We start from the raw sequence: 22736 nt of genomic DNA, 5'->3' as shown, positions 1-22736 counted from the left end.
TTTTTTCCTTTTTATCCAAATTCTTTTCTCCCCTCTCGTTCCACCCTCCGTCCCCTCATCATACCCCCTCCCTTCACCCGTCCGTCACCATGTTTATGTTACCTGCTCTATATATGCGGCATCAGATTCGCAGCCCTAAAATAAACAGAGCTTGGGTGACGCCTTGATAATTTAATTAGACAAGACGTCAACAGGGCTGTGGGGGTTATATATATATATATATATATATATATATAAAACCGTTGGTAAGTTTCCAGTTAGGAATGTCATTCAGGTCATGTAATTTAGCTTTTAGCCCTATAACAGGAACATATTGCCTCAGCTGATTAAACTGAACTGGATTTTTTCGCCGCAAATAAACCTCTTAAGGTATGAGGGTAAAGCAATTACCTCTGATCAGAAGATAGTCTCTAAGTGTGCATTAACTGCTAAAAGGATTAACGAAAAATATATTGCAATGCAAATTTGCATGTATTTATGAGCAACAGCACCTCAAGTTTCGTCCTGAGGAAGTAATGAGTGAGGGTGAGGGATGTTAACAGGAATAGAAGTGAAGATGGGTGTGTGACCGGAGGGAAGGAGGGAGGGAGACGAATAAGAGTGGGTGTTGGAGGTGATGGTGGGAGAGAGTGGGGGAAGGGAGAGAGGTGTACCTGGGAGAGGTAAAAGAATGTGTACGAGATGTGTGAGGGTGAAAGGTGAGGGAGGGTGCCAGAGATTAATGTGAAATATGTGTGAGTGTGTGCCAGGTTAGTTCTCAAGTGGGGAGGGTGAGTGTGAGTGTTGAAGAAGGGATGTTAGGTATGAGGGTAAGGCTGGTAAGGTGTACGTATGAAAGAGGTAGGGTGTGTGTGTGTGTGTGTGTGTGTGTGTGTACGACAGAGAGAGAGAGAGAGAGAGAGAGAGAGAGAGAGAGAGAGAGAGAGAGAGAGAGAGAGAGAGAGAGAGAGAGAGATGCGGGGCTCCGATCGGCATACGGAGGGTAGCAGACAAAGGATGTTCACAAAAACTTTTAATTACATTTGTCTGGGCGAGTAACGAATAGATGGCAGAGCTTCTCTTCTCAGTTAATTCGCATGATCCACAGAGCAATCTGTTCCTCTGAATATTTTATATAGTAAGTAAACGAGTTGAAATGGGAAGTGTGTGTGTGTGTGTGTGTGTGTGTGTGTGTGTGTGTGTGTGTGTTTGAATGAGAGAGAGAGAGAGAGAGAGAGAGAGAGAGAGAGAGAGAGAGAGAGAGAGAGAGACGGGGCTCAGCTCGGCGTACGGAGGGGAGCATACAAAGGATATTCTCAGAAACTTTAAGTACATTTGTCTGCGAGAGTAACGGGATGGCAGAGCTTCTCTTTTCAGTTAATTCGCATGATCCACAGAGTAAATTTGCAAATTCATATTTAAAAACTTAATCAAGTGATCAGAAGGTCAAAGTCTGTCATTCCAGTAATATTAGTCAAAATCGCACTGGTATTTTTCGCGTAAAGTTGTTAGCATATAGGGAGACAGACAGACAAACAAACAAACAGACAAGCCGAGTGAAAACAATACCCGTCCCCAAGCCCTTCCGGGGCGGGGACGAGTAATAAATGCCATTTCTTTGGAGATGCCTGGACACATTGCATTTGAAAGACAGGAGGTCGTAAGCAGTGCGATAAATGTCAGAGGAAAACATTCCATGAGCTGATGAGCTGTGTCCATAAAAGACTGGGAGTACAGAAGAACATTTGGAACAAAGAGTTAGGCAGAAAAGAGATAACGGAATGTATTTTATCCCAGTGTCTTCTAGCTAAATTATAGTTGTTATTGGCGAACTCTGTAATCCTGTTTCCCAGGCTTACTTCTCTCTGTTTCATGACGGAGCTGGCAGACAAAGTGATTCACGGCTTCGGTCAGGGACGCCTCATAGCTTGGTCAACAGGATGCATGACTTCATCCAGAGTCCCACAGTTCCACATTATGTAACAATAAATATTGTCTAGGATCAAATCACAACAGAAACTTTGACCAGGACACGGTTTGTGCCAAGTTCTTATGTCACGCTTATTGACGACCGAATGATGATTTAACACTATAAACTTATCAGTTAGTAATGACATAACCGGGAGTCATAAGACACACCCGTAAAGGAAGCAAAGAAACCAATGATCTACGATCTAGGTCATACACCTATTTAACTACTTCTTCAGTGACATTTTTCATTTAATTCTTTCTACTTTCGGGCGACTTCGATCAGTATTGGCGTGACTTTTTCGAAATGAATGATTTAGACAGTTTTATATTAAACAGTTAAGTTGGAGAGATTTTTTAAAGTTGATTGTAATGGTCAAGAAGCAGCAAAAACCAGCCAATAAAATACGTCACCGGATTCAAGGCGTTAAGTTTAAGCTGCATATAATAGTTTGTTCATGATTACTTCTTCGTCTGTATGTACTGCTACCAAACGCTTCACAACCACAGTAAAGTGATTGTTGAAATATTAAAATACTGTGCTGCTACACAGACTTGACTGAATAGAAGTTCTGGATAATTTTTCTTCTTACCCAGAACGATCCAAAGTCTTTGAACACAAAATGTTTCCTGTATGTCCGTTTTCACACACTGTACAGTTGTGGACATAAAATACCGAATCATGATGATGAATGAATGATGATGATAATGATGAATGAAGAAGTGATGATGATATGGATGGTGAATGAAGCCATGATGATGATGAATAAATGAAGAAGTGATGATGATAATGATAATGATGAATGAAACAGTGATGATGATGAATGAAGCAGTGATGATGATAATGAATGCTGTTGATGATAATGATAATGATGAATGAAACTGTGATGATGATGATGAATGAAGAAGTGATGATAGTGAATGCTGTTGATGATAATGATGATGATAAAGATAAGCTTTGTATCTCTTGTAAGTTTATATCCAGTCAAATCCACTGTTAGTCATGTAAGCGTTTATTTTGAACTGAAGCTATTTTCTGTATTATTTTGTATTCTTGTCTCTAGTACTGTAATGCATATCTGTTTTAGTCATATTCTAAGTTCATTTCAGTTACAGTAAAATCTCAGTTATGCGTTTTTATTCAGGCAGACCATAAGCTGAATGTAGTGATGCGTCAAATATTGCACAGTACCCCTCCATCGGCTCAGCGTTTGGTGTCGTGCCGGATGTTGTGTTACTATAGTCGTGGTGTGTGACTCTGAGGTTGTTGTTGTCGTGCCCTGGCAACCTACCATTCAAAAGTGCATCTGATTTTGTGTATTAGACGCATGTGATTCGTGTATAATATGTTCGTATATCATCCACTCACTTGATGTAGTGCTGCCTACTTCTTCCTTAGTCTTTATCATTCTTTTTCTGTGCCTGTCCTTCTCTCTTCTTATTTCTCCCATCTTTCCTGTCACTTCTTACTGCTTTTCTTTCCTTTACAGGTGGCTTTACATTGAGTGACAAGCCAAATGGTTTCCTGTAAGCCAAGAAACCATTTACAACGCCGGGTGGTAACCATATAACCAAACCATACGTGCTTCCTACGTGTCAACAAGTGGGTTGGTGGAGGGTTAGTGCCCCTCTCCGTAAAACAAGTAACTCAAAGTCAAACGGCCACCCCTTACGGGAATGTGGCGTCTGGCAATAGATAGATAGATAGATAGACCTCACAACGATAAACAACGTGAAATTAAGTGATGGCTTCGAAACCCAGTGATGCCATCTTCGGAGCCAAATATACTAGCCGGAATATGTAATAATTCCATAGGTTCTCGATAAAAAAGTGGAACGACATTATTAACCACGACAGTGCACACTAATAGCACAGAACAACTAAACCTGCACCTCATGCACAACATACAGCCATGGAAAAAGTTTTTGACACCTCTACTATCTGAGGCAACGGTAGGTGTTGCGTGAACTATCCTTTGTGTGATATCAGTGCGAAGAGACAAAAGATTATCAAACAGAATGATAACGCTCTGTTGTTTGGGGAGGAATGATAAATATGAAATGCTGGACACAGTGTTGGCAGGTGCAAGTCGACGAACTTTTTCTCACGGCTGTACACAGGCCTGAGCATCCATTTGACGCCTATTATAGTTCCTGTACAAACATCCCCCCCTCACACCACCTGCAAATGAATCACACAAGCAGCAAACATACAAAGACGAAGGAGGGATTAAGATTAACGCCTATCAACTACACCAAGGTCAGTAAGACGGACCATATATCTTTCCTATGTCACAATCTTCCCCTTGCGTAAGATACACAAAAACTGAATTTACATGCAGATCCCCAGCTATACCGTGGGGCGAACAGGATGCAAAGAAGAGACTTTACCTAAGAGTCTGACCGGCCCCCAAATCGAACTCGGCTTATTCCAGTTGCTGGCTGGACCTCCTCACCAAAGATCTCCCGTAAGTTGATTCAGATTCACAGACTTATGACCAAATCCCTCTCGTAAGACGTATTTTGTTCTGCAGAAATAACAAGAGGCATTGGAAGACTCTCCAGTGCGCCAGTTCTTCCTGCAGTAACAAGTCATGATTACCACAATGAGATGATCATAAGTTTGTATGTGCATTCGGTCCTGTGTAACTTGGTCTGTTGGTATCATGATAAATTATACAGAACGTCACTGGCAACAGAGTAACGTTACTGTGCAGCGTCACGTCAACCTTGCCGTTATCAGTATGGCTGTGTGGTGGCGTTTATGAACGAGGAACAGCGGACACAGTCACTAAAAGGTTTATGAACCATTCCCTCCTATTACTCAGATTTTGCTTTACAGGATGAACTGGAGACACGGGAAATTTTCAACACTCTCTTTTCTTTCTTCCAATAAAGGCAAATTGTAATTCATAATAATTCCCCTTTTGTGACTAACATGTACTTTTGCATAAAGAAAAAATAATTCAAAAAGATTCTAATTTTTCACCCCTTACCCCCCCCCCCACAGATATCTGTGTTACAAAGCTGAATCCATCATAAAAATATCGTCCATTCCTTTACTGGCCCATCGGAAACGTGGGGACCCGGGACTACTCTACTTCATCCTGACATATTTGGTGAGTGACCAATCGCTCTTCCTTGGAGGGTATTAAGTGACCATTAAGCTTTAATTATTCTTTGGTTGTAAAGCCTTATGAGACACATACAGTCTGATCACTTAACCTACAAGCCCACCAGGCGTCCATCTGACTGTAACTACTGTATGCCTATGTATCCAACACTAACATCACACGCCATCGTTTCTGAACACTAACTGCGCAACAACATAATCACTGTGATAATTTGGCTGACTATGTGATACTGGGGAGCTGTATTGACTATTTTTGTCGGTCAACACTCTGGTAATCTCTGGGTTTGTTAAGCACATTTCTTCATCTCTGGCAAATGCATCCCTCTTCATGACGTCTATGTTATATTCACGGCTGTATCAATAAAATTGAGTGAGATGATGTAGGTCTAGTTTCTGATGATCTGTTAACTGAGAGCATGCTAGGCCATAATATCTGAAGGCCATTCATGGGACACCTGTAATTGTTTGATGTGATGAGCTCCTACATAACAGAATGTAGCCAGCAACGATAGAGCAGAGTCGGATATGTTCTATAATCACCACATGGTATACAAATTATCGCCCCAAAATAGGACTTATCCACATTTTCGTGCTCTTTTTTAACACTCCATCCTTCAGCCTCCCGGTTTATGACACCCCTTCATTTCAGCTCTGCACACATTCCCAGTTAAGGGCAAAATATTTCATTTCTCATATGAATTTCCGAATAATGCTATAGCATCTAAGGGTTGTTTTTGTCATTTTGACTAAAATAAATTACTTATTTAAACACAAACTTTTGTGGCACTGGGGCAAATTGCAGTCTCAAGGATGAACATGAAATGCAACGAGAATGACATTATCGTTATAGATAATACTCTACGAAATCCAAGTGAGACAATGACACTTACCACATGAATTCAGTTATACGGATCTCTTTCTAAACTGTATGAAATCATTTGAGGAAAAAAAAAAAAAAAAAAAAAAAAGGTTTGAATATCATCGCACACCACATGTTGACTTTCAGATGCAGGACGGCCGTACTGTGACAGGTGGCGAAGATGGCGCTGACTTGAGGTACTCCATTTGATACTGTGTCTTATCTGAATTTGATAAACAGCTTGATTACGTTATTGCGCAGCACAATCAGGAGAAGGAGGGAAATTTTACCAAAGAGACGGAATTTTAGAAGTCACAAGGCTAGAACTGTTTCAGCAAACCTTTTCCTTGTTATGAAAATAATTAGATACTACGTAATATATTCCAGAATCCACGACTGGGTCCAAAGAAACACATTCAGACAATCCAAAAATTAATAATAATAACAATAGGATATAGACCAAAACAACATCCAGATTCTTCATGTTTTACTGCAAAAATAAAGTCGTATATAAAATACGCAGAAATGACTAGTAACACATATAGCAACGGGGGAGAGGGGTATATGGCACCATATACCCCTCTCCCCCGGAAGGGATACGAGGGACAGAAAGTGAGTGAACGGAGGATATACGACGAAAGAGGGAGAGGACAGCATGGATATGAAATGAGGGTGACGAGGATGAAGGACTAAGAAGGGGGAAAAGGAATGTGAAAAAGGGAGGGGAGAGGGGGGTGAGGAAGAGAGGGGATTGAGAGTGAGGGAGGGGAGGATGAAGGGAGAGAGGAGTGGAGGGTGGATGAGATGGGAAGAAGGGGCGAGGGAAGAAAGTAGAATAGTACAGAATGAGGGAGAATCTGCAGGTGGGAGGGAGGCAGTATTGGAGAAAGCGTAATTAGAGTGAGAAGGTAAGGTTGGGTGAGGGAAGGAAGGAGGAGGAGGGAGGAAGTACTGGGTCAGTGCAAGGAAAGCTGGGAGGGTGGGGGATACTGAACGACAAAGGGAGTATTATTGGATGAGAGTGAATAACGTGCAATTAAAGGGGGAAAAAAGGGGAAGGAGGAGGGTATGGTGAAGGTGAGAAGATCGAAAGACATGGGAAGGGAGGAGAAAGGGAAGGGGGAATGTTGGGTGAAGGAAGGGAAAAAGGGTAGTGGATGTGAAGGAGGGGAGATTAGTGGGCAAAGCAGGGGATGAGAAAGGGTAGGGAGTAATGTTGGCAGAAGGATAAGTGATAAAACAGTGTGAAAGAGGCTGTGTGAGTCTCGTATTCTGAGTGGCTGTGGAGATTTTGTAACAACTCTTCCACAACCAATTATTATTCACATTACACCCCACCTCTCAGTTTATTACAAATACCAACTCGATGTTAAAAAGAACTAACATGCAACCAATTATTAACGTGAAAAGTGCTAAATAAAACACTGAAAAAGGGATGTTACTAAGTTTACTACGCCCAAGAGAATATGGCTGTCAGTCCTATCCTGAGTAACTGCACTATCACTAGGGTGTGGATGGGATGTTTTCAGTAGGACGAAGCAGAATATCACAAGGATGTGGCTGAGAACACTATTACATTGGTGTGGTTGAACTATTAATTTGAAAATATTGCTAGGGTGGCTGGGGATAATACTGTAGGGCTTGGATGGGAGTTTTACTAAAAGGTGAAGGTGGGATATTATTAGCGAGTGACTGGGAACAATCCTAGTGTGTCTGGGAATTACTTAGGTGTATAGGAGTACTACTAAAGGGTGTATCAGAGAATTCACATGGGTATGAGGGAGAATATCACAAGACTGTAACTTAAACTTTACGATAGAATGTAGTTGGGCATTACTAAGGACGGCTGGGAAAATTACTATAGGCTGAGGTTGAGAATATCACTAGCGTACGGTTGAGGGGATAAATTACCTAGTTAAAATCTCTCTCACTAAGTCTTATGATAGAATATAACAAGAACAGTAACAAACATCCTTCGTTCACTTATTAAACTGTCCTTGTTCAGCACCTGGCAGACACAAACACACGTTTGGTGTACATATTACCTTACTATTTACAAACAAATAGTAAGAAATGCAGAGTTCCCTTTTTGAATGATATGCACAATGAACTCGTCCTTTCAGTTAACACAGCACTGCATATTCGAATGTTCAAGATACACATCACGTTATTATATATATATATATATATATATATATATATATATATATATATATATATATATATATATATATATATATATTCAACATCGTACCTACGTTGCCCCATGAGGAGAGCAAGAGCCAGGGGCTAGGCAACTTGGTGCATATATATATATATATATATATATATATATATATATATATATATATATATATATATATATATATATATATATATATATATATATATATATATATATATATATATACATATATATATATATATATATATATATGTATATATATATATATATATATATATATATATATATATATATATATATATATATATATATATATATATATATATATATATATATATATATATATATATATATATATATATATAAACTAACTACAGGAGAAATGAAAGGAGAGACAGTGAGTAGCCCACTTTCGTATATTACATCTTCAGACAGAAGATGTAATATACGAAAGTACTCACTGTCGCTCCTTTCATTTCTCCTGTGGTTAGTTTGCATTTTGCATACATATCTTCACGGTGAAGTCTCTCCATATATATATATATATATATATATATATATATATATATATATATATATGGAGGGGGACAGAGCGACATGGAGGTGATTTGTTTGTGACCACCACTTAGGGGATTAGGGCGTCTGGCAATATATATATATATATATATATATATATATATATATATATATATATATATATATATATATATATATATATATATACAGTATATACTGTAGATAAATAGATACATATAGATATATATGTTTATATGTCTATATAAAATACATATTCGAATGTTCACGATACACATCACACTGTATATTACACAGTTCACTCTAATATATATATATATATATATATATATATATATATATATATATATATATATATATATATATATATATACTGTAGATAAATAGATACATATAGATATATATGTTTATATGTCTATATAAAATACATATTCGAATGTTCACGATACACATCACACTGTATATTACACAGTTCACTCTAATATATATATATATATATATATATATATATATATATATATATATATATATATATATATATATATATATATAACTGTTACAACCAGTATCAAAATTATTATAACTTTCGATGATCGCGAAGTACAGAGGATAGGTGTTTAACTGGCAATACCATTATTCAAATGTAAGAATTACGCGGTGTGTGTGTAATTCACCGGGTCGGTCAGGATCACTTGATGGTCGTGATCGTCAGCTTTTACCCTCCCGGAAGGGAGCTGAGAGCTCATATAGTCCGATCTAAGGGCAAGGCTGTGACCTTCACACACGCACACACCCGTCCCCTTGCTCAAGGGGGACAGTAACCACCCACTTCGTCAGTGAAACTTTTCGCAACCTGAGCGAGGCGCGAACTCCCGTCTACCAGATGGCAAGCGAGAGCGTTACCACTGCACCAGCGGTGTGTGTGTGTGTGTGTGTGTGTGTGTGTGTGTGTGTGTGTGTATGAAGATACAAAATCCTCCTCTAGAGGAGGATTTATATATCTATGCCGAGCTGAAACTGTTGTAAATGCACATCGGTTTTAGAATAGGGGTAAAATTTTCCTGTAAATACATTGCACTCTTGTTACTGTTATGAAAGTCCACGTTTAGCCAAAATTTGTATACTCACGCCAATTTCAGTATGTGCGTATATTTCTTCCGTCACAGTAAATACATTATCGTTTTATCACTGGTACAACTGCTAGTGTGTACTGCCGCGTGGTGGCTGGCCAGGGTGAGCGAGGTGGCAGTCAACACGCAGTTTATTGTCTCCACATCGCTGGAGGCTACTGAAGTTGTGGAATCTGTCAGAAGGGATGACCTGTGCATAAGGCTCGTACGTGTGCTCAGAGTCGGCATCACAAGGCCTCCTGTAGGGGTCTACCTTGCCAACATTATCATACTGGGAGGCCCTGGAGCACATCCCTGGCTCTGCTCCTTGCTGCCGTGGCTCCCCCAGGTCAAGATCTGGAGGTGGAGAGTCTGGTGGAGGTGGCAGGATGGCAGCCCAGTTGACCTGCATCTTAACAGACTGATCATTTGGATGGCAGCAGGACGTGTATGGTGGTGATGGTGCCAGCAGGGCCGTGGTGGCGTACGGTTCAGCAGTGTGGTTGGGCAGCAGCAACCTCGGCTCTGCGTACTCACTAACCAGCTGATCCGGCTTGAGGAGTCGCGAGGAGGATAAGCTGGAATCCTTATCACTGTCAGACGGCCGCCATACCTTATGGTCACTGTACATATTGATGGAAGGGTCCTGGTACAATGGGGGTGCATGAGGAGGGCTGGCTGGTGGTGCCTTGTGCCGTACCCTCAACAAGTACCACACTGTACCAAGCACCAGTAACAGCACCAGCAGAATCAGCAAGTACGCCAACCATACTGCCTGTGGTGGAGCATGCAACACCTCCCCTGCCGCCACCGTCCTGCGCAACCCCTGCCCCTCCACCACTACAGGGGCACTGAAAGGTCCTGTTCCAGCACTTGTCAGCGCCGCCACACGCACGGTATATATGTGTCCAGGCAGTAAATCACGAGTTTCCAGGTAGGGTGTACCAACTGTCTCGGTAACCTGACTACCGTTGTGGCTGAGTGTAACCTTGTACCCTGTCACCTCCCCCTGCGCCTCCTCGGTACTAACACCAGACCACTCGATCAGCATTGAACCCTCCTTTTGCCTCGTTACTCGCACGTTACCTGGCGCAGTCAGTGGCACTGGAAAGACAGGAATGAACACTTAAAATTAAGGTTAGGTTGTAATGACAATACTCTCAGTACTCTCAAATTTTCAGTCTATCAGTTTATCTATCTGTTTCAGTTTGTTTTTATATCTGTCTGCATGTTTATCAATCTATGTATCTGAGTTCTTACTTGTACCGATCTGTTTTACTATCCGATTAACTTCTTCTCTACATATGATACTGATAGAGCCAGGGACACATGGTTTACTCTAAGACCACTGGCATATAGCACAAACACAGACTTTGTAATGCTTGGCGTAAGCTGCAAATTATAATCTAGTACTCTGAATACCTATCACTGTAACTACATCACTGTTTCTTCTATAATTTGCCTCAAACAGCATTAGTACTGCACGGTAGTTAATGTTATCATACAATACCTAACACAGCCCACATGTCTTTGACATACCAATTACTGCCAGGGATGTATTATTTGTTTTTTTCCTACTGCCTCCAGAATATTTTATTCAACCTACGAAGCATCCTTCTAATGGAAAGGGTCAGTGAGGGTTACAACTATCCCCCACCAAACCTATGTCTCTCCCAAACCGAACTCAGTCGTCAAAACGCTGCCATCACTAGCATCGTGGTTTTTTATTCAATGATAATGACAGAGTAAAGCAAGATCCAGAAGGAGGAAGACAGGAAGTATAAAACTGGTAGCAAACCAAAAAAAAAAATAACCGTATTGATTATTTTCCTGTAATCCCGAAGCTGGAAGAAACCTAAGGTCATACTAGGTTACAACTGACACTGGAAGCTTCATAACTGTTAGCACCTTTTTCTTAGTAATTTAACGTGCATATTACACCCTGATAGTCTCCATCATATAATTTACATAAATGTTAGTATCGATACTGTACAGTATATCTTAGAAAACGTAAAAGAGGATAAAAATGTGTAATATCCCAAACAAATTCTTAGGAAGAGGTGCTACGAAACCTCCTATGCTAATGGGACCTAAAACTTACCGTCCTCGGGCGTGGTGAAGTGGTATGAGTTGGATGGCGTGCCCTCAACGCTGTGCAAGAAGGGTACGATGAAGAAGGTGTAGGGCGTGTTGGGGTGCAAGTTGTGGAGGTGATAGGTGGACGAGGTGCCCAGGACGGTAGCCACCTCCACCCTGCCTCCCTCTGCCATCCAATACACCAACACCCCATCAACCCAGTCCTCCACTGGCTCCAGGAAGCTCCAGTTCAGTATAACACTGCCTGCTGCTGTGGCCATGGCCTTGGTCAGTGTTACCAGCGGACGCGCCAGGCGACGCTGGACCTGTCGCACCTGAGAAAGGCACAGTGTGGTTCATATATTACGCTGGCCAGTTCTTATGTGTTTCAGGTAGGCTACGCCTAAGTCAGTATTACCAGTCTATACCATGCATCATTTTCTACTTTCCATAATCCTTTTCAAGCTTTATACTATAATTTTTTTTATGTCCATTGATAGGAAGATTCATCAGTAACGTGATGAAGCAGCCAAAATATCTTCACATCTAACAAAAACCGACTGGGCCGTCCCCAGCAACACATACATCTGGAGATGGCAATTTACCGACCAACCTGTATGCATAAAGGGTTCTAACTGTTCTTTTCCTAAAAACAAGTCCCCCTAAGTTATGTATTATTACAACTTTTTTTTTTTTTTAGCATTTTCGTCACTAATAATCGCTTACAAGGACGTGCTCAGTATTTGTAGGAGAGAAGACATTTCCTTATACAAAGAATCTTTTTCACAACATTACTTAGGAGAATTTATACATACCATACCTGTTCTGCAGTGAGGGTGGGGTGTGGGTTGGCTCTGGTAGAGACAGGATCAGACCAAGGACTAGGAAACGATGCTCCTTGACTGTTGACGGCACGCACCAGGAAAGTGTAGGTGTGGCCTAGTGACAGACGACTGACAACACATGATTCTTGCGTGATGACAGCATCAGCCACCCGCCATTCAGACCATCCCTGGCGCCAGTACTCCACAGCATACCAATGGAGGCCAGCCTTGCTGCCCTGGGAGTTGGGCAACCAGCTTAGATGTACTGAAGTTTGGTTCCAGCCGAGTATACTGGGCTTGGTGGGTGGTGGTGGCAGTAGTGGCGACTCCTTTGGCTCTGTGTCCTCCACCACATTAAGAACTGCCTCCTGCTGTATACTGCCTGTTGTTGCAGTTACGTGACAGCTGTATATGCCAGCGTCGTCAGGCCACACGTCTTTGATGATGAGGGCACCATTCTCTGGCAGAGAGAACCGTGGCTGGTGAGGGTGCTGGCTCAGCTGACGGGACGGCAGGTGTGCGGAGGGCTGGTACCACCAGGTGACACTCGCTGGAGCTGCTTCACTCACCACCTCACAAGAGAACCTCGCCACTCCTCCAGGGGCCACTGTCAGGTCCTTAGGTCCCACACCCACTACTGGTGGAGGCAGTGCTGTTACCACCACCACTTCTGCTCTCCCACTCACCCCTCCACCACTGTTAATGCCCCAACAGTAGTAAACACCGGTGTCCTGTGTGGATGGCTGGTGCAACAGGAGAGTACTGCCATCATCTGACACTGAGGCGTGGCTGCTGCTGTGACCAGGGGGCAGAACAGCTGTCCTGTCCGCAGAAGGGAGGCGCCAGAGCACGAGGGGTTCAGGCTCGCCTTCCACAAGGCACCGCAGTTGTGCCTCATTGCCTTGGATCACCTGCAGGTGCTGAGGCCGCTGGGTCAGCACTGGAGCATCCAGAACAATGAGTGTAGCCCTGGCAGTGGCCACACCTGCCTCACTCTTCGCCTCACACTCATACACACCCGAGTCCGCCACCGTCACTTTCTGCAGAACCAATCGCTGGTCCTCAATAGTGGCTCCTCCTAGTGACATCCCTCCATCCACCTGCCTCCAAGTGACTGTCGGGGTGGGAAAGCCCCTCGCCCGGCAACCCAACTCCACACCAGCACCCGACGCCACTGACGTGTTGGTTGGCTGCTCCTCAAACCACGGTGGTGCTGGGAGAATGATTATTTATTGACAGGTCATTTGTGTCATTTATTATACTTTCATATCCTCTTAATAATAATGCAGCATGAACTATTTGGTAATTCAGTAACCATGCAGACAAGCAGCTCTCTTCTTATGAATTAGTTTCTTAATAATATGTGCTAATGTCATTTGGCCTACAGAGGGACAGCTTCAGCATGCAGTTCACTGGGTTCACGTACAGATGAGCCTGGGATGCCAACAACAATGGCCTAACAATCCATTTATGCATTTAACACACTGATGCTCTGCGCTGCTATTAAACATAATAATATCTTGGTGCTGGAGAGAGATGCTTTCATGTGGTAGCATTGATATGACTGAGCAGCTCTGTTGTCAGGTTATACAAACGTTCCCCACGTCCCTCGCCCTCCCCTAAAACTAAAAGGAAGATGGTGGACTGCAAGAGAAGGGGAATGAAACTGCAGTCCACTGCCACTGGGTTCACATTCTGATGAGCCTGGGGTTACTGCCACTGCTGCAACTACTGCTTCTACAGTGCTACTACTCCTACTACTACTACTGCTGCTATAACTACTACTACTACCAGTAATAATAATAATAATAATCATAATAATAATAATAATAATAGCGATAATAATAATAATAATAATAATAATAATAATTATTATTCTTAGCATAATAGGAAAAGTGTATGGTAGGATACTTATTGACAGAGTTAGACAAAGAACAGAGAAATTAGTTGGAGAAGAACAGGGAGGCTTTAGGAAGGGAAGAGGTTGTGTAGATCAGATATTCATTCTTAGATCTTTAGTGGAAAAGTTTCTAGAGAAGGGAAAGAAGTTGTATGCGGCTTTCATGGATTTGGAGAAAGCATACGACAGGGTGGATAGACAAGGATTGTGGAAAGTGTTAAGAATATATGGAGTAGATGGGAAGTTGTTGAATGCTGTGAAGCGTATGTACGATGGTGCGAAGGCTGCAGTGCGTGTGGATGGTGAACTAAGTGAATTTTTCTCTTTGAAAGTTGGGTTGAAACAGGGATGTGTCATGTCTCCATGGTTGTTCAATCTGTACGTGGATGGGGAAATAAAAGAGTTACAAGGTAGGGTAGTGGATGTTGGAGTGGCCCTGGTGAGAGAAGATAGTGTTTGGAAACTCCCTGTACTGCTGTTTGCAGATGATACTGTGTTGTTGAGTGAAGACGAAGGGGAGCTGCAAGGCTTGGTGGATGAGTTTGGGAGAGTATGTAAGAAACGGAATCTAAAGGTGAATGTAGGGAAGAGTAAAGTGATGGTCTTTTAGAGGGGAGAAGTCAGTGAATGTACAGCGAGGTTGGATGGTGAGGAATTGGAAAATGTGAGTACGTTTAAGTACTTGGGTAGTGTTATGAGTAAGGATGGAGGTTTGGAGGGTGAAGTGCTTGAAAGGGTAAAGGTTGCTGGTTCTTTGAAAGCAGTGATAAGAAACAGGGAAGTGAGCATGGAAGTGAAAAAGTTACTACATGACAGTATTGTGATACCAACTCTAACGTATGGAAGTGAAGCTTGGACGTTGTTGGAAGGGCACAAGTCAAGAGTGAGAGCAGTGGAAATGAGTTATTTAAGAGGAGCCTGTGGAGTCACCTGGAGAGACAGGCTGACGAATGAGGATATAAAGGAGCGTTGTGGTGTGGATGTGGATGTGATAGGAAACGTTATGAGGAACACACTGAGGTGGTTTGGCCATGTGGAGAGAATGGAGGGTGAAAGACTGACGAAGAGAGTGTATGTGAGTGAGGTGGAGGGGGGAAGAGGGAGGGGGAGGCCGAGGATGAGATGGAGGGATGGGGTGAAGAGGTATATGAGAGAGGGGTGTGTGAGTTGGGAGCAGGGCAGTGAAATGGCGGGGGACAGGGCGACTTGGAGGCGATTTGTTTGTGGCCACCCCAAACGGGATTGAGGCGTCTGGCAATAGATAGATAGATAGAATTATTATTATTATTATGAGAAATAATAATAATAATAATAATAATAATAATGACTAATAATACTTACAAAAACACGACAAATTTCTTCAAGGACAATATTCATAAAGAAAACCTTGTATCAGCCATTGCCTACTTGAAACCGAGCTATAAAAGGGCCGTGAGGTGAAGGTGCATGCCAGCTTAGGTCATCACAGTTTATAAGCCCACCAAGTTTGGTAGCTCTAGCTTCGATCCTTCATGGAAAATTAGGTGACATTTGGAATACTGGAAACGATCCAATTATTTTACCCCAGGCGAGGTCAAGGTCACAGATCTTGTGTACATCACCTTAGGTCATCAGAGCCTATAAGTCCACTAAGTTTGGTGGCTTTAGCTTTAATCCTTAAGGGGAAATTAGGTGATATCCCGAATATCTGGGAAAGTCCCAATTTTCTCCCCCAGGCGATATCGGAGAATAATCAACCGATTGGAACCATACTCTCCTCCGGCATGTGTCCATCTTAAGGCTATTTTATAGTACAATTTTTAGCTTCCTAACTTAGGCGGTTCTTGAGACAGCGAGGCTGACTCACTTTTCTCTGTTCCGGATAATATCCAAAGATCTGGTTGACTCATTGTCACCATATCTGGTTAAAAGAGGCAAACAGTGTCAGACTAAGTTGACCAAGTTTGAAGGCTCTAGGCCAAATACCCTTTGAAATATCATAAGTAATAATAATAATCATAATCATCATCATCATCATCATCATCATCATCATAATAGCTCACCATCTACTCACTTGATGTAGTAGCCTACTGTTCTCAGGTGTCTGCCGTTTCTTCTCCTCCACTCTTCTTTCCTTCCATCCTCTTCTTTCGTTCTTTCCTTTATTCTTTCCTCCTCCTTCTGCCTGTGGGTGACTTTACACTCCTTCTGTCACTCTCTCCTTCATTTTTTCCTCTTCATTCTGCCTGTGGGTGACTCTACACTGAGTGACAAGCCAAATGGTTTCCTGTACACCAGGAAACCATTCGGCTTGTCGCTCAGTGTAGAGTCACCCACAGGCAGAAGGAAGAGGAAAGAATGAAGAATAGAAAAACAAAAGAGGGAGTGTAAAGTCACCCGTAGGCAGAAGGACGTGGAAAGAATGAAGTAAAGAAAGACTGAGGAGGAAGAAAGGAAAGGAGGGAGAAGAGAGATGGACAGACACCCGAGAGCAGCACTACATCGAGTGAGTGGATGGTGAGCCCCCCCCCACCTACAACAAATGGATACTACTACTACTACTACTACTACTAGTAATAATAATAATAATAATAATAATGCCATAGCTATATGCCATAAAATATTTTGGCATAGTAATTCCAAACCTATTAGTTAAGAAAAATGTTAGGGAGCCTAATACCCACGGTAATATGATCCAGGGATAAACATACACGTACTCAACCATCAACTCAGTGAAACCCTTGATGAATTCTACATTTTGTTCTTATAACCACAAGACGAGTGTATGCAACTTAAGACATCTTGTATCGAAGGGGTTAATGAAGGCTATACCTAATCCCACTGGTTCAAAAAGCCTTCCCAGTGCTGAGTAAAACAGCACGGACACAACAAGAACTTAACAAATAAAATGTTTTCGTACTGAAGGAGTTAACTTATTAACGACCGTGAGATGAGATGGGGTTTCCTCACGATGGCCTGCAATGTTGCGGGGAAGACACATATTAGGGATTTTGAAATATTACGTACCTATTTTTCATCTACTGTAGCACATATTACCTTTTAATTATGGTGGAAGAGTACCGTAATCATCAACACATACTGTAAATTACTTACTCATGACGGTGAGGTGAGATGGCGGTGCCTGACGGGCGCCAGCAGCGTTGCGGGCACGACATATGTATTGGGCAGAGTCCTGCTGGACGGCCCTGGTGATTATCAGGTCACCATCCTGGCTGACACTGATGCGGCTGGAGTTGGTGACCTGGTGTCCGTCCCTGAGCCAGGTCACCTCGGGTGGTGGAGTGCCCTTGGGAGGCCGGCAGGGCAAGGTGACGGATTCCCCTACCAGCACTTTTATAGAGGAGTCAGCCTGCTGCTGGAAGTCATGGGCCAGTGTGGCCACAATGAGTGTGGCATTTTTTGAACGTGTGGCGCCATAGCTGTTTGAAGCCACACACCAATATGTTCCCGCATCACTGTCCCTCCTGGTGGCTGTGACCCGCAGGAAGAACAGTGACCCTGAGGGCAGAAGCACCCGATGTGAACGCTGATCCTGTGATGACGTGACCACTTCCTCCCCGTCCCGGAACCATCGAATTCTGGAACTGCCTGAGGCGGCGCAGTTCAGAGTGGCGGGGTCATTGCGCCGCGCCACCACGTTGCTTGGGTGTTCCTTGATCACTGGAGGTGCACCTGTATGGGAGGCGTCATCTTTGTCATCATAATTCTCTCTTTCTACCTAAGGATGGGATAAGGTATGGCCTACCAAGTAAGGAAAAATGGAAGCACGTATCGTTAAGGAAGACTATTTATTACCATGAGACCATTAGTATAAGTCCTATATAATATCAAACACAACGTTCACTGACCACTTGAGGTCTGCAGTAATCGTCCATGAGCTTTTGTAAAGGAACTGGGAGTGTCCATTCTAGTTTTGATATGGTAATAAAAAAAAAAAGTTTCCTCTCAATACTCAGAATGTAGGAACGAAAGAGAAAATAACAACCATATTCTGAACCCACGCTTTACACTTCGTACGAGTGAATAGACGCTGAGAATATGACAAGTATAGCATTGAAGAAGGCTCTCTCCATTCTCCAAAATGTAAAAATAGAGAAAGCATACTTATAATACGTTTATTTTATGATGAAAACCCCTAACCCCTTTCATTTTATCAAAAGGTGAAGACTGTGCCAGCCAGTCAGACTGAATGGTAAGTGTGACTAGCACCCAAAGACACTCATTCCTATCTTGTATCAACGTTCATCAAATTTCAGTGGGTAATCCAGTTCCGTCAGGTGAAAACAAACCCCTAGTCCTGAATATACCTTCGTTGAGATGCTTCCAGTCAGTGTGTTGTTAAATCCTTCAGTTCGAGGACGTATTTTTATGATTTATTCTTTCAACTACCGTATCAGAATTTTACTCAACACTCATTTTAAACACGTAAATGAAGACTTTCTAACCTCAGCAGTTCGAAAAATCTCTTCACAGAGGATTATAATGGTCAAAAACAGGTAAAATGAAACAAAATATTATATCATCATATTAAAGAGGTTACTGCACATATGAAAGGTTATCATAGTGTTGATTACAACTAATTACTTTCATGAGTCATTCAGTTTAGTGTTATTTTCTTCATTTAAACATGTACTCTACTATGGTTGTGAAAACTTCTCATAGGGAAGTTTCTCAAGTTATCCCTGCCTCACTCCAGCTTCCCTCACAATCCCTAAAGTCCTTTTTGTCACGCTTCTTTCATTCCGTCTTCCTCCATCATCCATATTATTCATTCTGTCAAGCTTGTCATATTTAATCCTTTCCCATCATCCCTAAAATCCGTCATGTCAAGCTTCTTTCACTCCGTCCTCTCACATTATCTCTAAAATCCCTCATGTCAGCTCTCCTTCTCTGATTTCTATTTAACCATCCATGAAATCTCTTAAGCCAGTCTTCCTTTATTTATCGTCTCTTGTAACCCATATAGTCTTATATGGCAGACACTTTTCTCTTTATAATCTCTTCCGTTGCATCTCATTCACTCCATTTACATTTCTAAAGTTCTTTATATTAACCTTCTTTTACTCCAAAATCTCACATATTACCCTTCACTCATTTCATCCATATTCCTAGTATCATCATCATCATCATCATCATCATCCATACATCTTTTCCCACCTAAGGATGGGATAAGGTCCATAGAACCAAAAAATATCTAGTGGAAGGAAAACCAACAGAAATCTGCCCATTTCAATGGTTCGTGCTTTCATTCACTCATCACTGAAGCCCCTGGAATCCTAACTCCAACCCTACAGGCATAAACATCCTCATTCTAAAAATCTTCTTTCAACCTAAAATCTGGCACAGTCCCCTTTACTTAGCTCAGCCACATCCCTAAAATCCCTTACATAACCCTCCTTCACCCCAAAGTCTCTCGCCTTATCCCTCACTCATTCTGTTCTGTCTCACCAAAGGAAGTTACTATTACCCGTTGCCCACCTACTCCATTTTGTCCAGTCACCTCACAACACTCTCCTATGATACTCTTCACCCATTTCATATAACCCCATCCCCCTGCACCTCCACACGCACACACACACACACACACACACACACACACACACACACACACACACACACACACACACACACACACACACCAATTTACCTCTCCCCCCTTTCCTTCTCTCACCTGTGGTCCTCCACCCTACCCTCACCTCAGTCTCGTCTTTCCCCTTTTCTCTCTGCTCTTTCTCGAATCGGTAAGATCTTTGGTCAAAGTTTATTTCCTCTTTATCAACGTTCGTCATGAGGTAGCCCACAGCTGGGGACCTGGTTATAAAGTTTAGTGTTATGCATCGTATTCTAGGTGAAGACTACAGCTCAATAAAAATTTCTTACCTGCCGAAATGACCTTTGTTCAGTCGATAGGTATTAACCCTAAGCAACTTTTTTTTCCTCCTTTCTCTCCACACTTAACTATAATCACGAGGTCAGTTCGTATGTACTGTACAATGCATCCATTAAAAAATACAATAAAACATGTGATGGTAGTTGCTTTGTGAGATGAGCAATGATTCCTAAAGTGTGAATGATGTGTTAATGACTTGTGTGTACCTTTCATTAATTATTCTTTTTTTATGCTTGTCTTACTTTGTCTCTGGATCCCACCTCACCCTAGATTTTTGGTGGGAGTTAGGGTTGTTAACATGTAATTAACACTACATAAACCGCTTTATCGGAAAAAGTTTTTTTTTTTTTATTTTTTTTTTTTTTTTTAACGTGTCCGACTCTGGGCAAAGGTTTCAGGGCCTATTCCCAAGTCCCAGTAGTCCTTCTTGGGACCCAGTAGTCCTCCTACACCTCCACATGTCACCATTTCGTCGCTAACACCCACCATCCACATTGAATACATGCTAGGACTGTCTCATACAGGACTGGTGTACTGGTATTAGCGGGGGTACTTTTATGACATGTCGGCGGGTCATCTGATAGATCAGAAAAGTCTGCTTTTTCAGAAATTCAAATCCTGAAACTGTTCCCTGCCCCAGCCGGGATTATATAAATGTCCCTCAACTCACTCTCTGTCCCTTCAGTAGGAAGATGGTGAACTGTAAGATGAGATAAGGTCAGTCTGCAACCCACTGGGTACACATTCAGATGTGCCTGGGGACACAACAACAACAACAACAGTTATTTACCGGACCATTGTCTCACCTTTACCTATGGCGAGTTGAATTTTTTAATGAAATTGGCGAAGGCACATTTCAATAAATTTATTTGTCATCCGCACTGAAAAAAAAAAAAAAAGTAATAACATTTGAAGACCAAAACATTTGTTATTACGATGCAAAAGTTACATGCGCCATCAGAGTGAAAGGACTGCACTCAGAAATATCATCTGACGTACGGCGGATTTAACAAATAAATTTGTATTTAGGTAACACCAACCTGGCTGAGCAGCGACGAGGCTGAGGCACATAAACAAAACAAATACATCCATGGTTCCTCGACCAACTCCTCCACGCACTCTCACTCACGCTGTCACTGCCGCCGGAATCACAGTAATATTGGCAGCTCTCATCTTCTCGCATCGTGACACACAGCTCACAGGGGACCTATTTTCACAGCCTCTACAGTTGCAGTGTATCAAAGTGAGGAGGGTAATGTAGCTATTTTCCTTTTCAATTTATCATATAAAACTGGAATTTTTTACAACACAGGTCACTGCAGAACACATCATTAGGAATGCCCATAACACTAATCATAACGACTGGCAGCATGATTACGTTCTAGCGCAACAACGAGTCTCAGTGAACGTCTTCGGCTGTGGTCTAGAGCGTAAAGATCCGGCACCCTGCCTCTGCTGGGTCTGCTCTCACACTGATCCCTTGCTATGAGCGACTGAACGGTGAGACCCACACAGGCAGACAGGGTGGCCGAGAGGGGAACAGAGGTAGGGGAAGGGGGGGGGGAAGAGATAAACAAGACGAAGGGGAGGAGGTAAGGGGCAGTGAGGGACAAAACAGGGAGGAGGGGAAAAAGAGAAGTAGGGAGGAGGAGTAAAAAGGAGAAGGGAGGGTGGGTAAAAAAATGGAGAGGGGAGAAGGGGAGGAGGGGTAAAAAAAATAGGAGAGAAGAGGAGGGATAAAAAATGAGATAGAAGGGAAGGAGGGAGAGAATAGGAATGGGAGATGAGAAGAGTGGGAGGTCGAGAAGGGGGAAGTAGCAAGAAAGGGAGAAAGTGGAATCGGAATGACTTTCGAGGGGAAAAAAATGATCAGGATGAAAGGAATAGGGAGAGAGTCAGTATAAAACTGGAGATTTGAGGAATTATAAGACGAGACTTAGGAATGAGGATGAATTAATAGAAGGATGGGTAAATGGGAATAGGGGAGAGGTAAGGAGAACGAGAAAGGAACAAGGGGGACGGGGTTAGGGAAGTGGAGGTACTAAGCAGGGACATGGAGAGAGGGAACAGAGGAGAACTAGAGAATGGGGAGTGTCAGCAGCGAGGAGAGACAGGAAAGTATAGTGGTGCAAATGAATAAAAGAATCGGTGATGGAAGAGAGGTAAAGGAGGACGAGAATGGAGGGGGGACGCTGGGAGGGGGGGAAAGGGAAGTGGGATGGAAATACGACGAATTGGCAGAAGGTGAGAGGGGGAGGTGAGTGGGGATTGTAGAAGGG

The 22736-nt window shown here is 42.4% G+C and overlaps 1 protein-coding gene across 1 annotated transcript; it reads right to left on the bottom strand.

Moving 5' to 3' along the window:
- Positions 1 to 9858: 9858 nt before the first annotated feature.
- On the bottom strand, positions 9859 to 21549 carry LOC145414651 (roundabout homolog 1-like). Its single transcript, XM_080284173.1, has 5 exons — positions 21498 to 21549; positions 17661 to 18239; positions 12664 to 13880; positions 11869 to 12178; positions 9859 to 10871 (listed from the first exon to the last, which is right to left on the bottom strand). The coding sequence occupies exons 1-5, from the start codon at positions 21547 to 21549 to the stop codon at positions 9859 to 9861; spliced, it is 3171 nt and encodes a 1056-aa protein (XP_080140299.1).
- Positions 21550 to 22736: the final 1187 nt, after the last annotated feature.

Source organism: Coenobita brevimanus, chromosome 13 (genome assembly GCF_032717465.1).
Source record: "Coenobita brevimanus isolate Jiangsu-jjx chromosome 13, ASM3271746v2, whole genome shotgun sequence".
NCBI lineage: Eukaryota > Metazoa > Arthropoda > Malacostraca > Decapoda > Coenobitidae > Coenobita > Coenobita brevimanus.
Note: the sequence above shows the minus strand (reverse complement) of the source record. Positions and strands in the feature narration are given on the sequence as shown.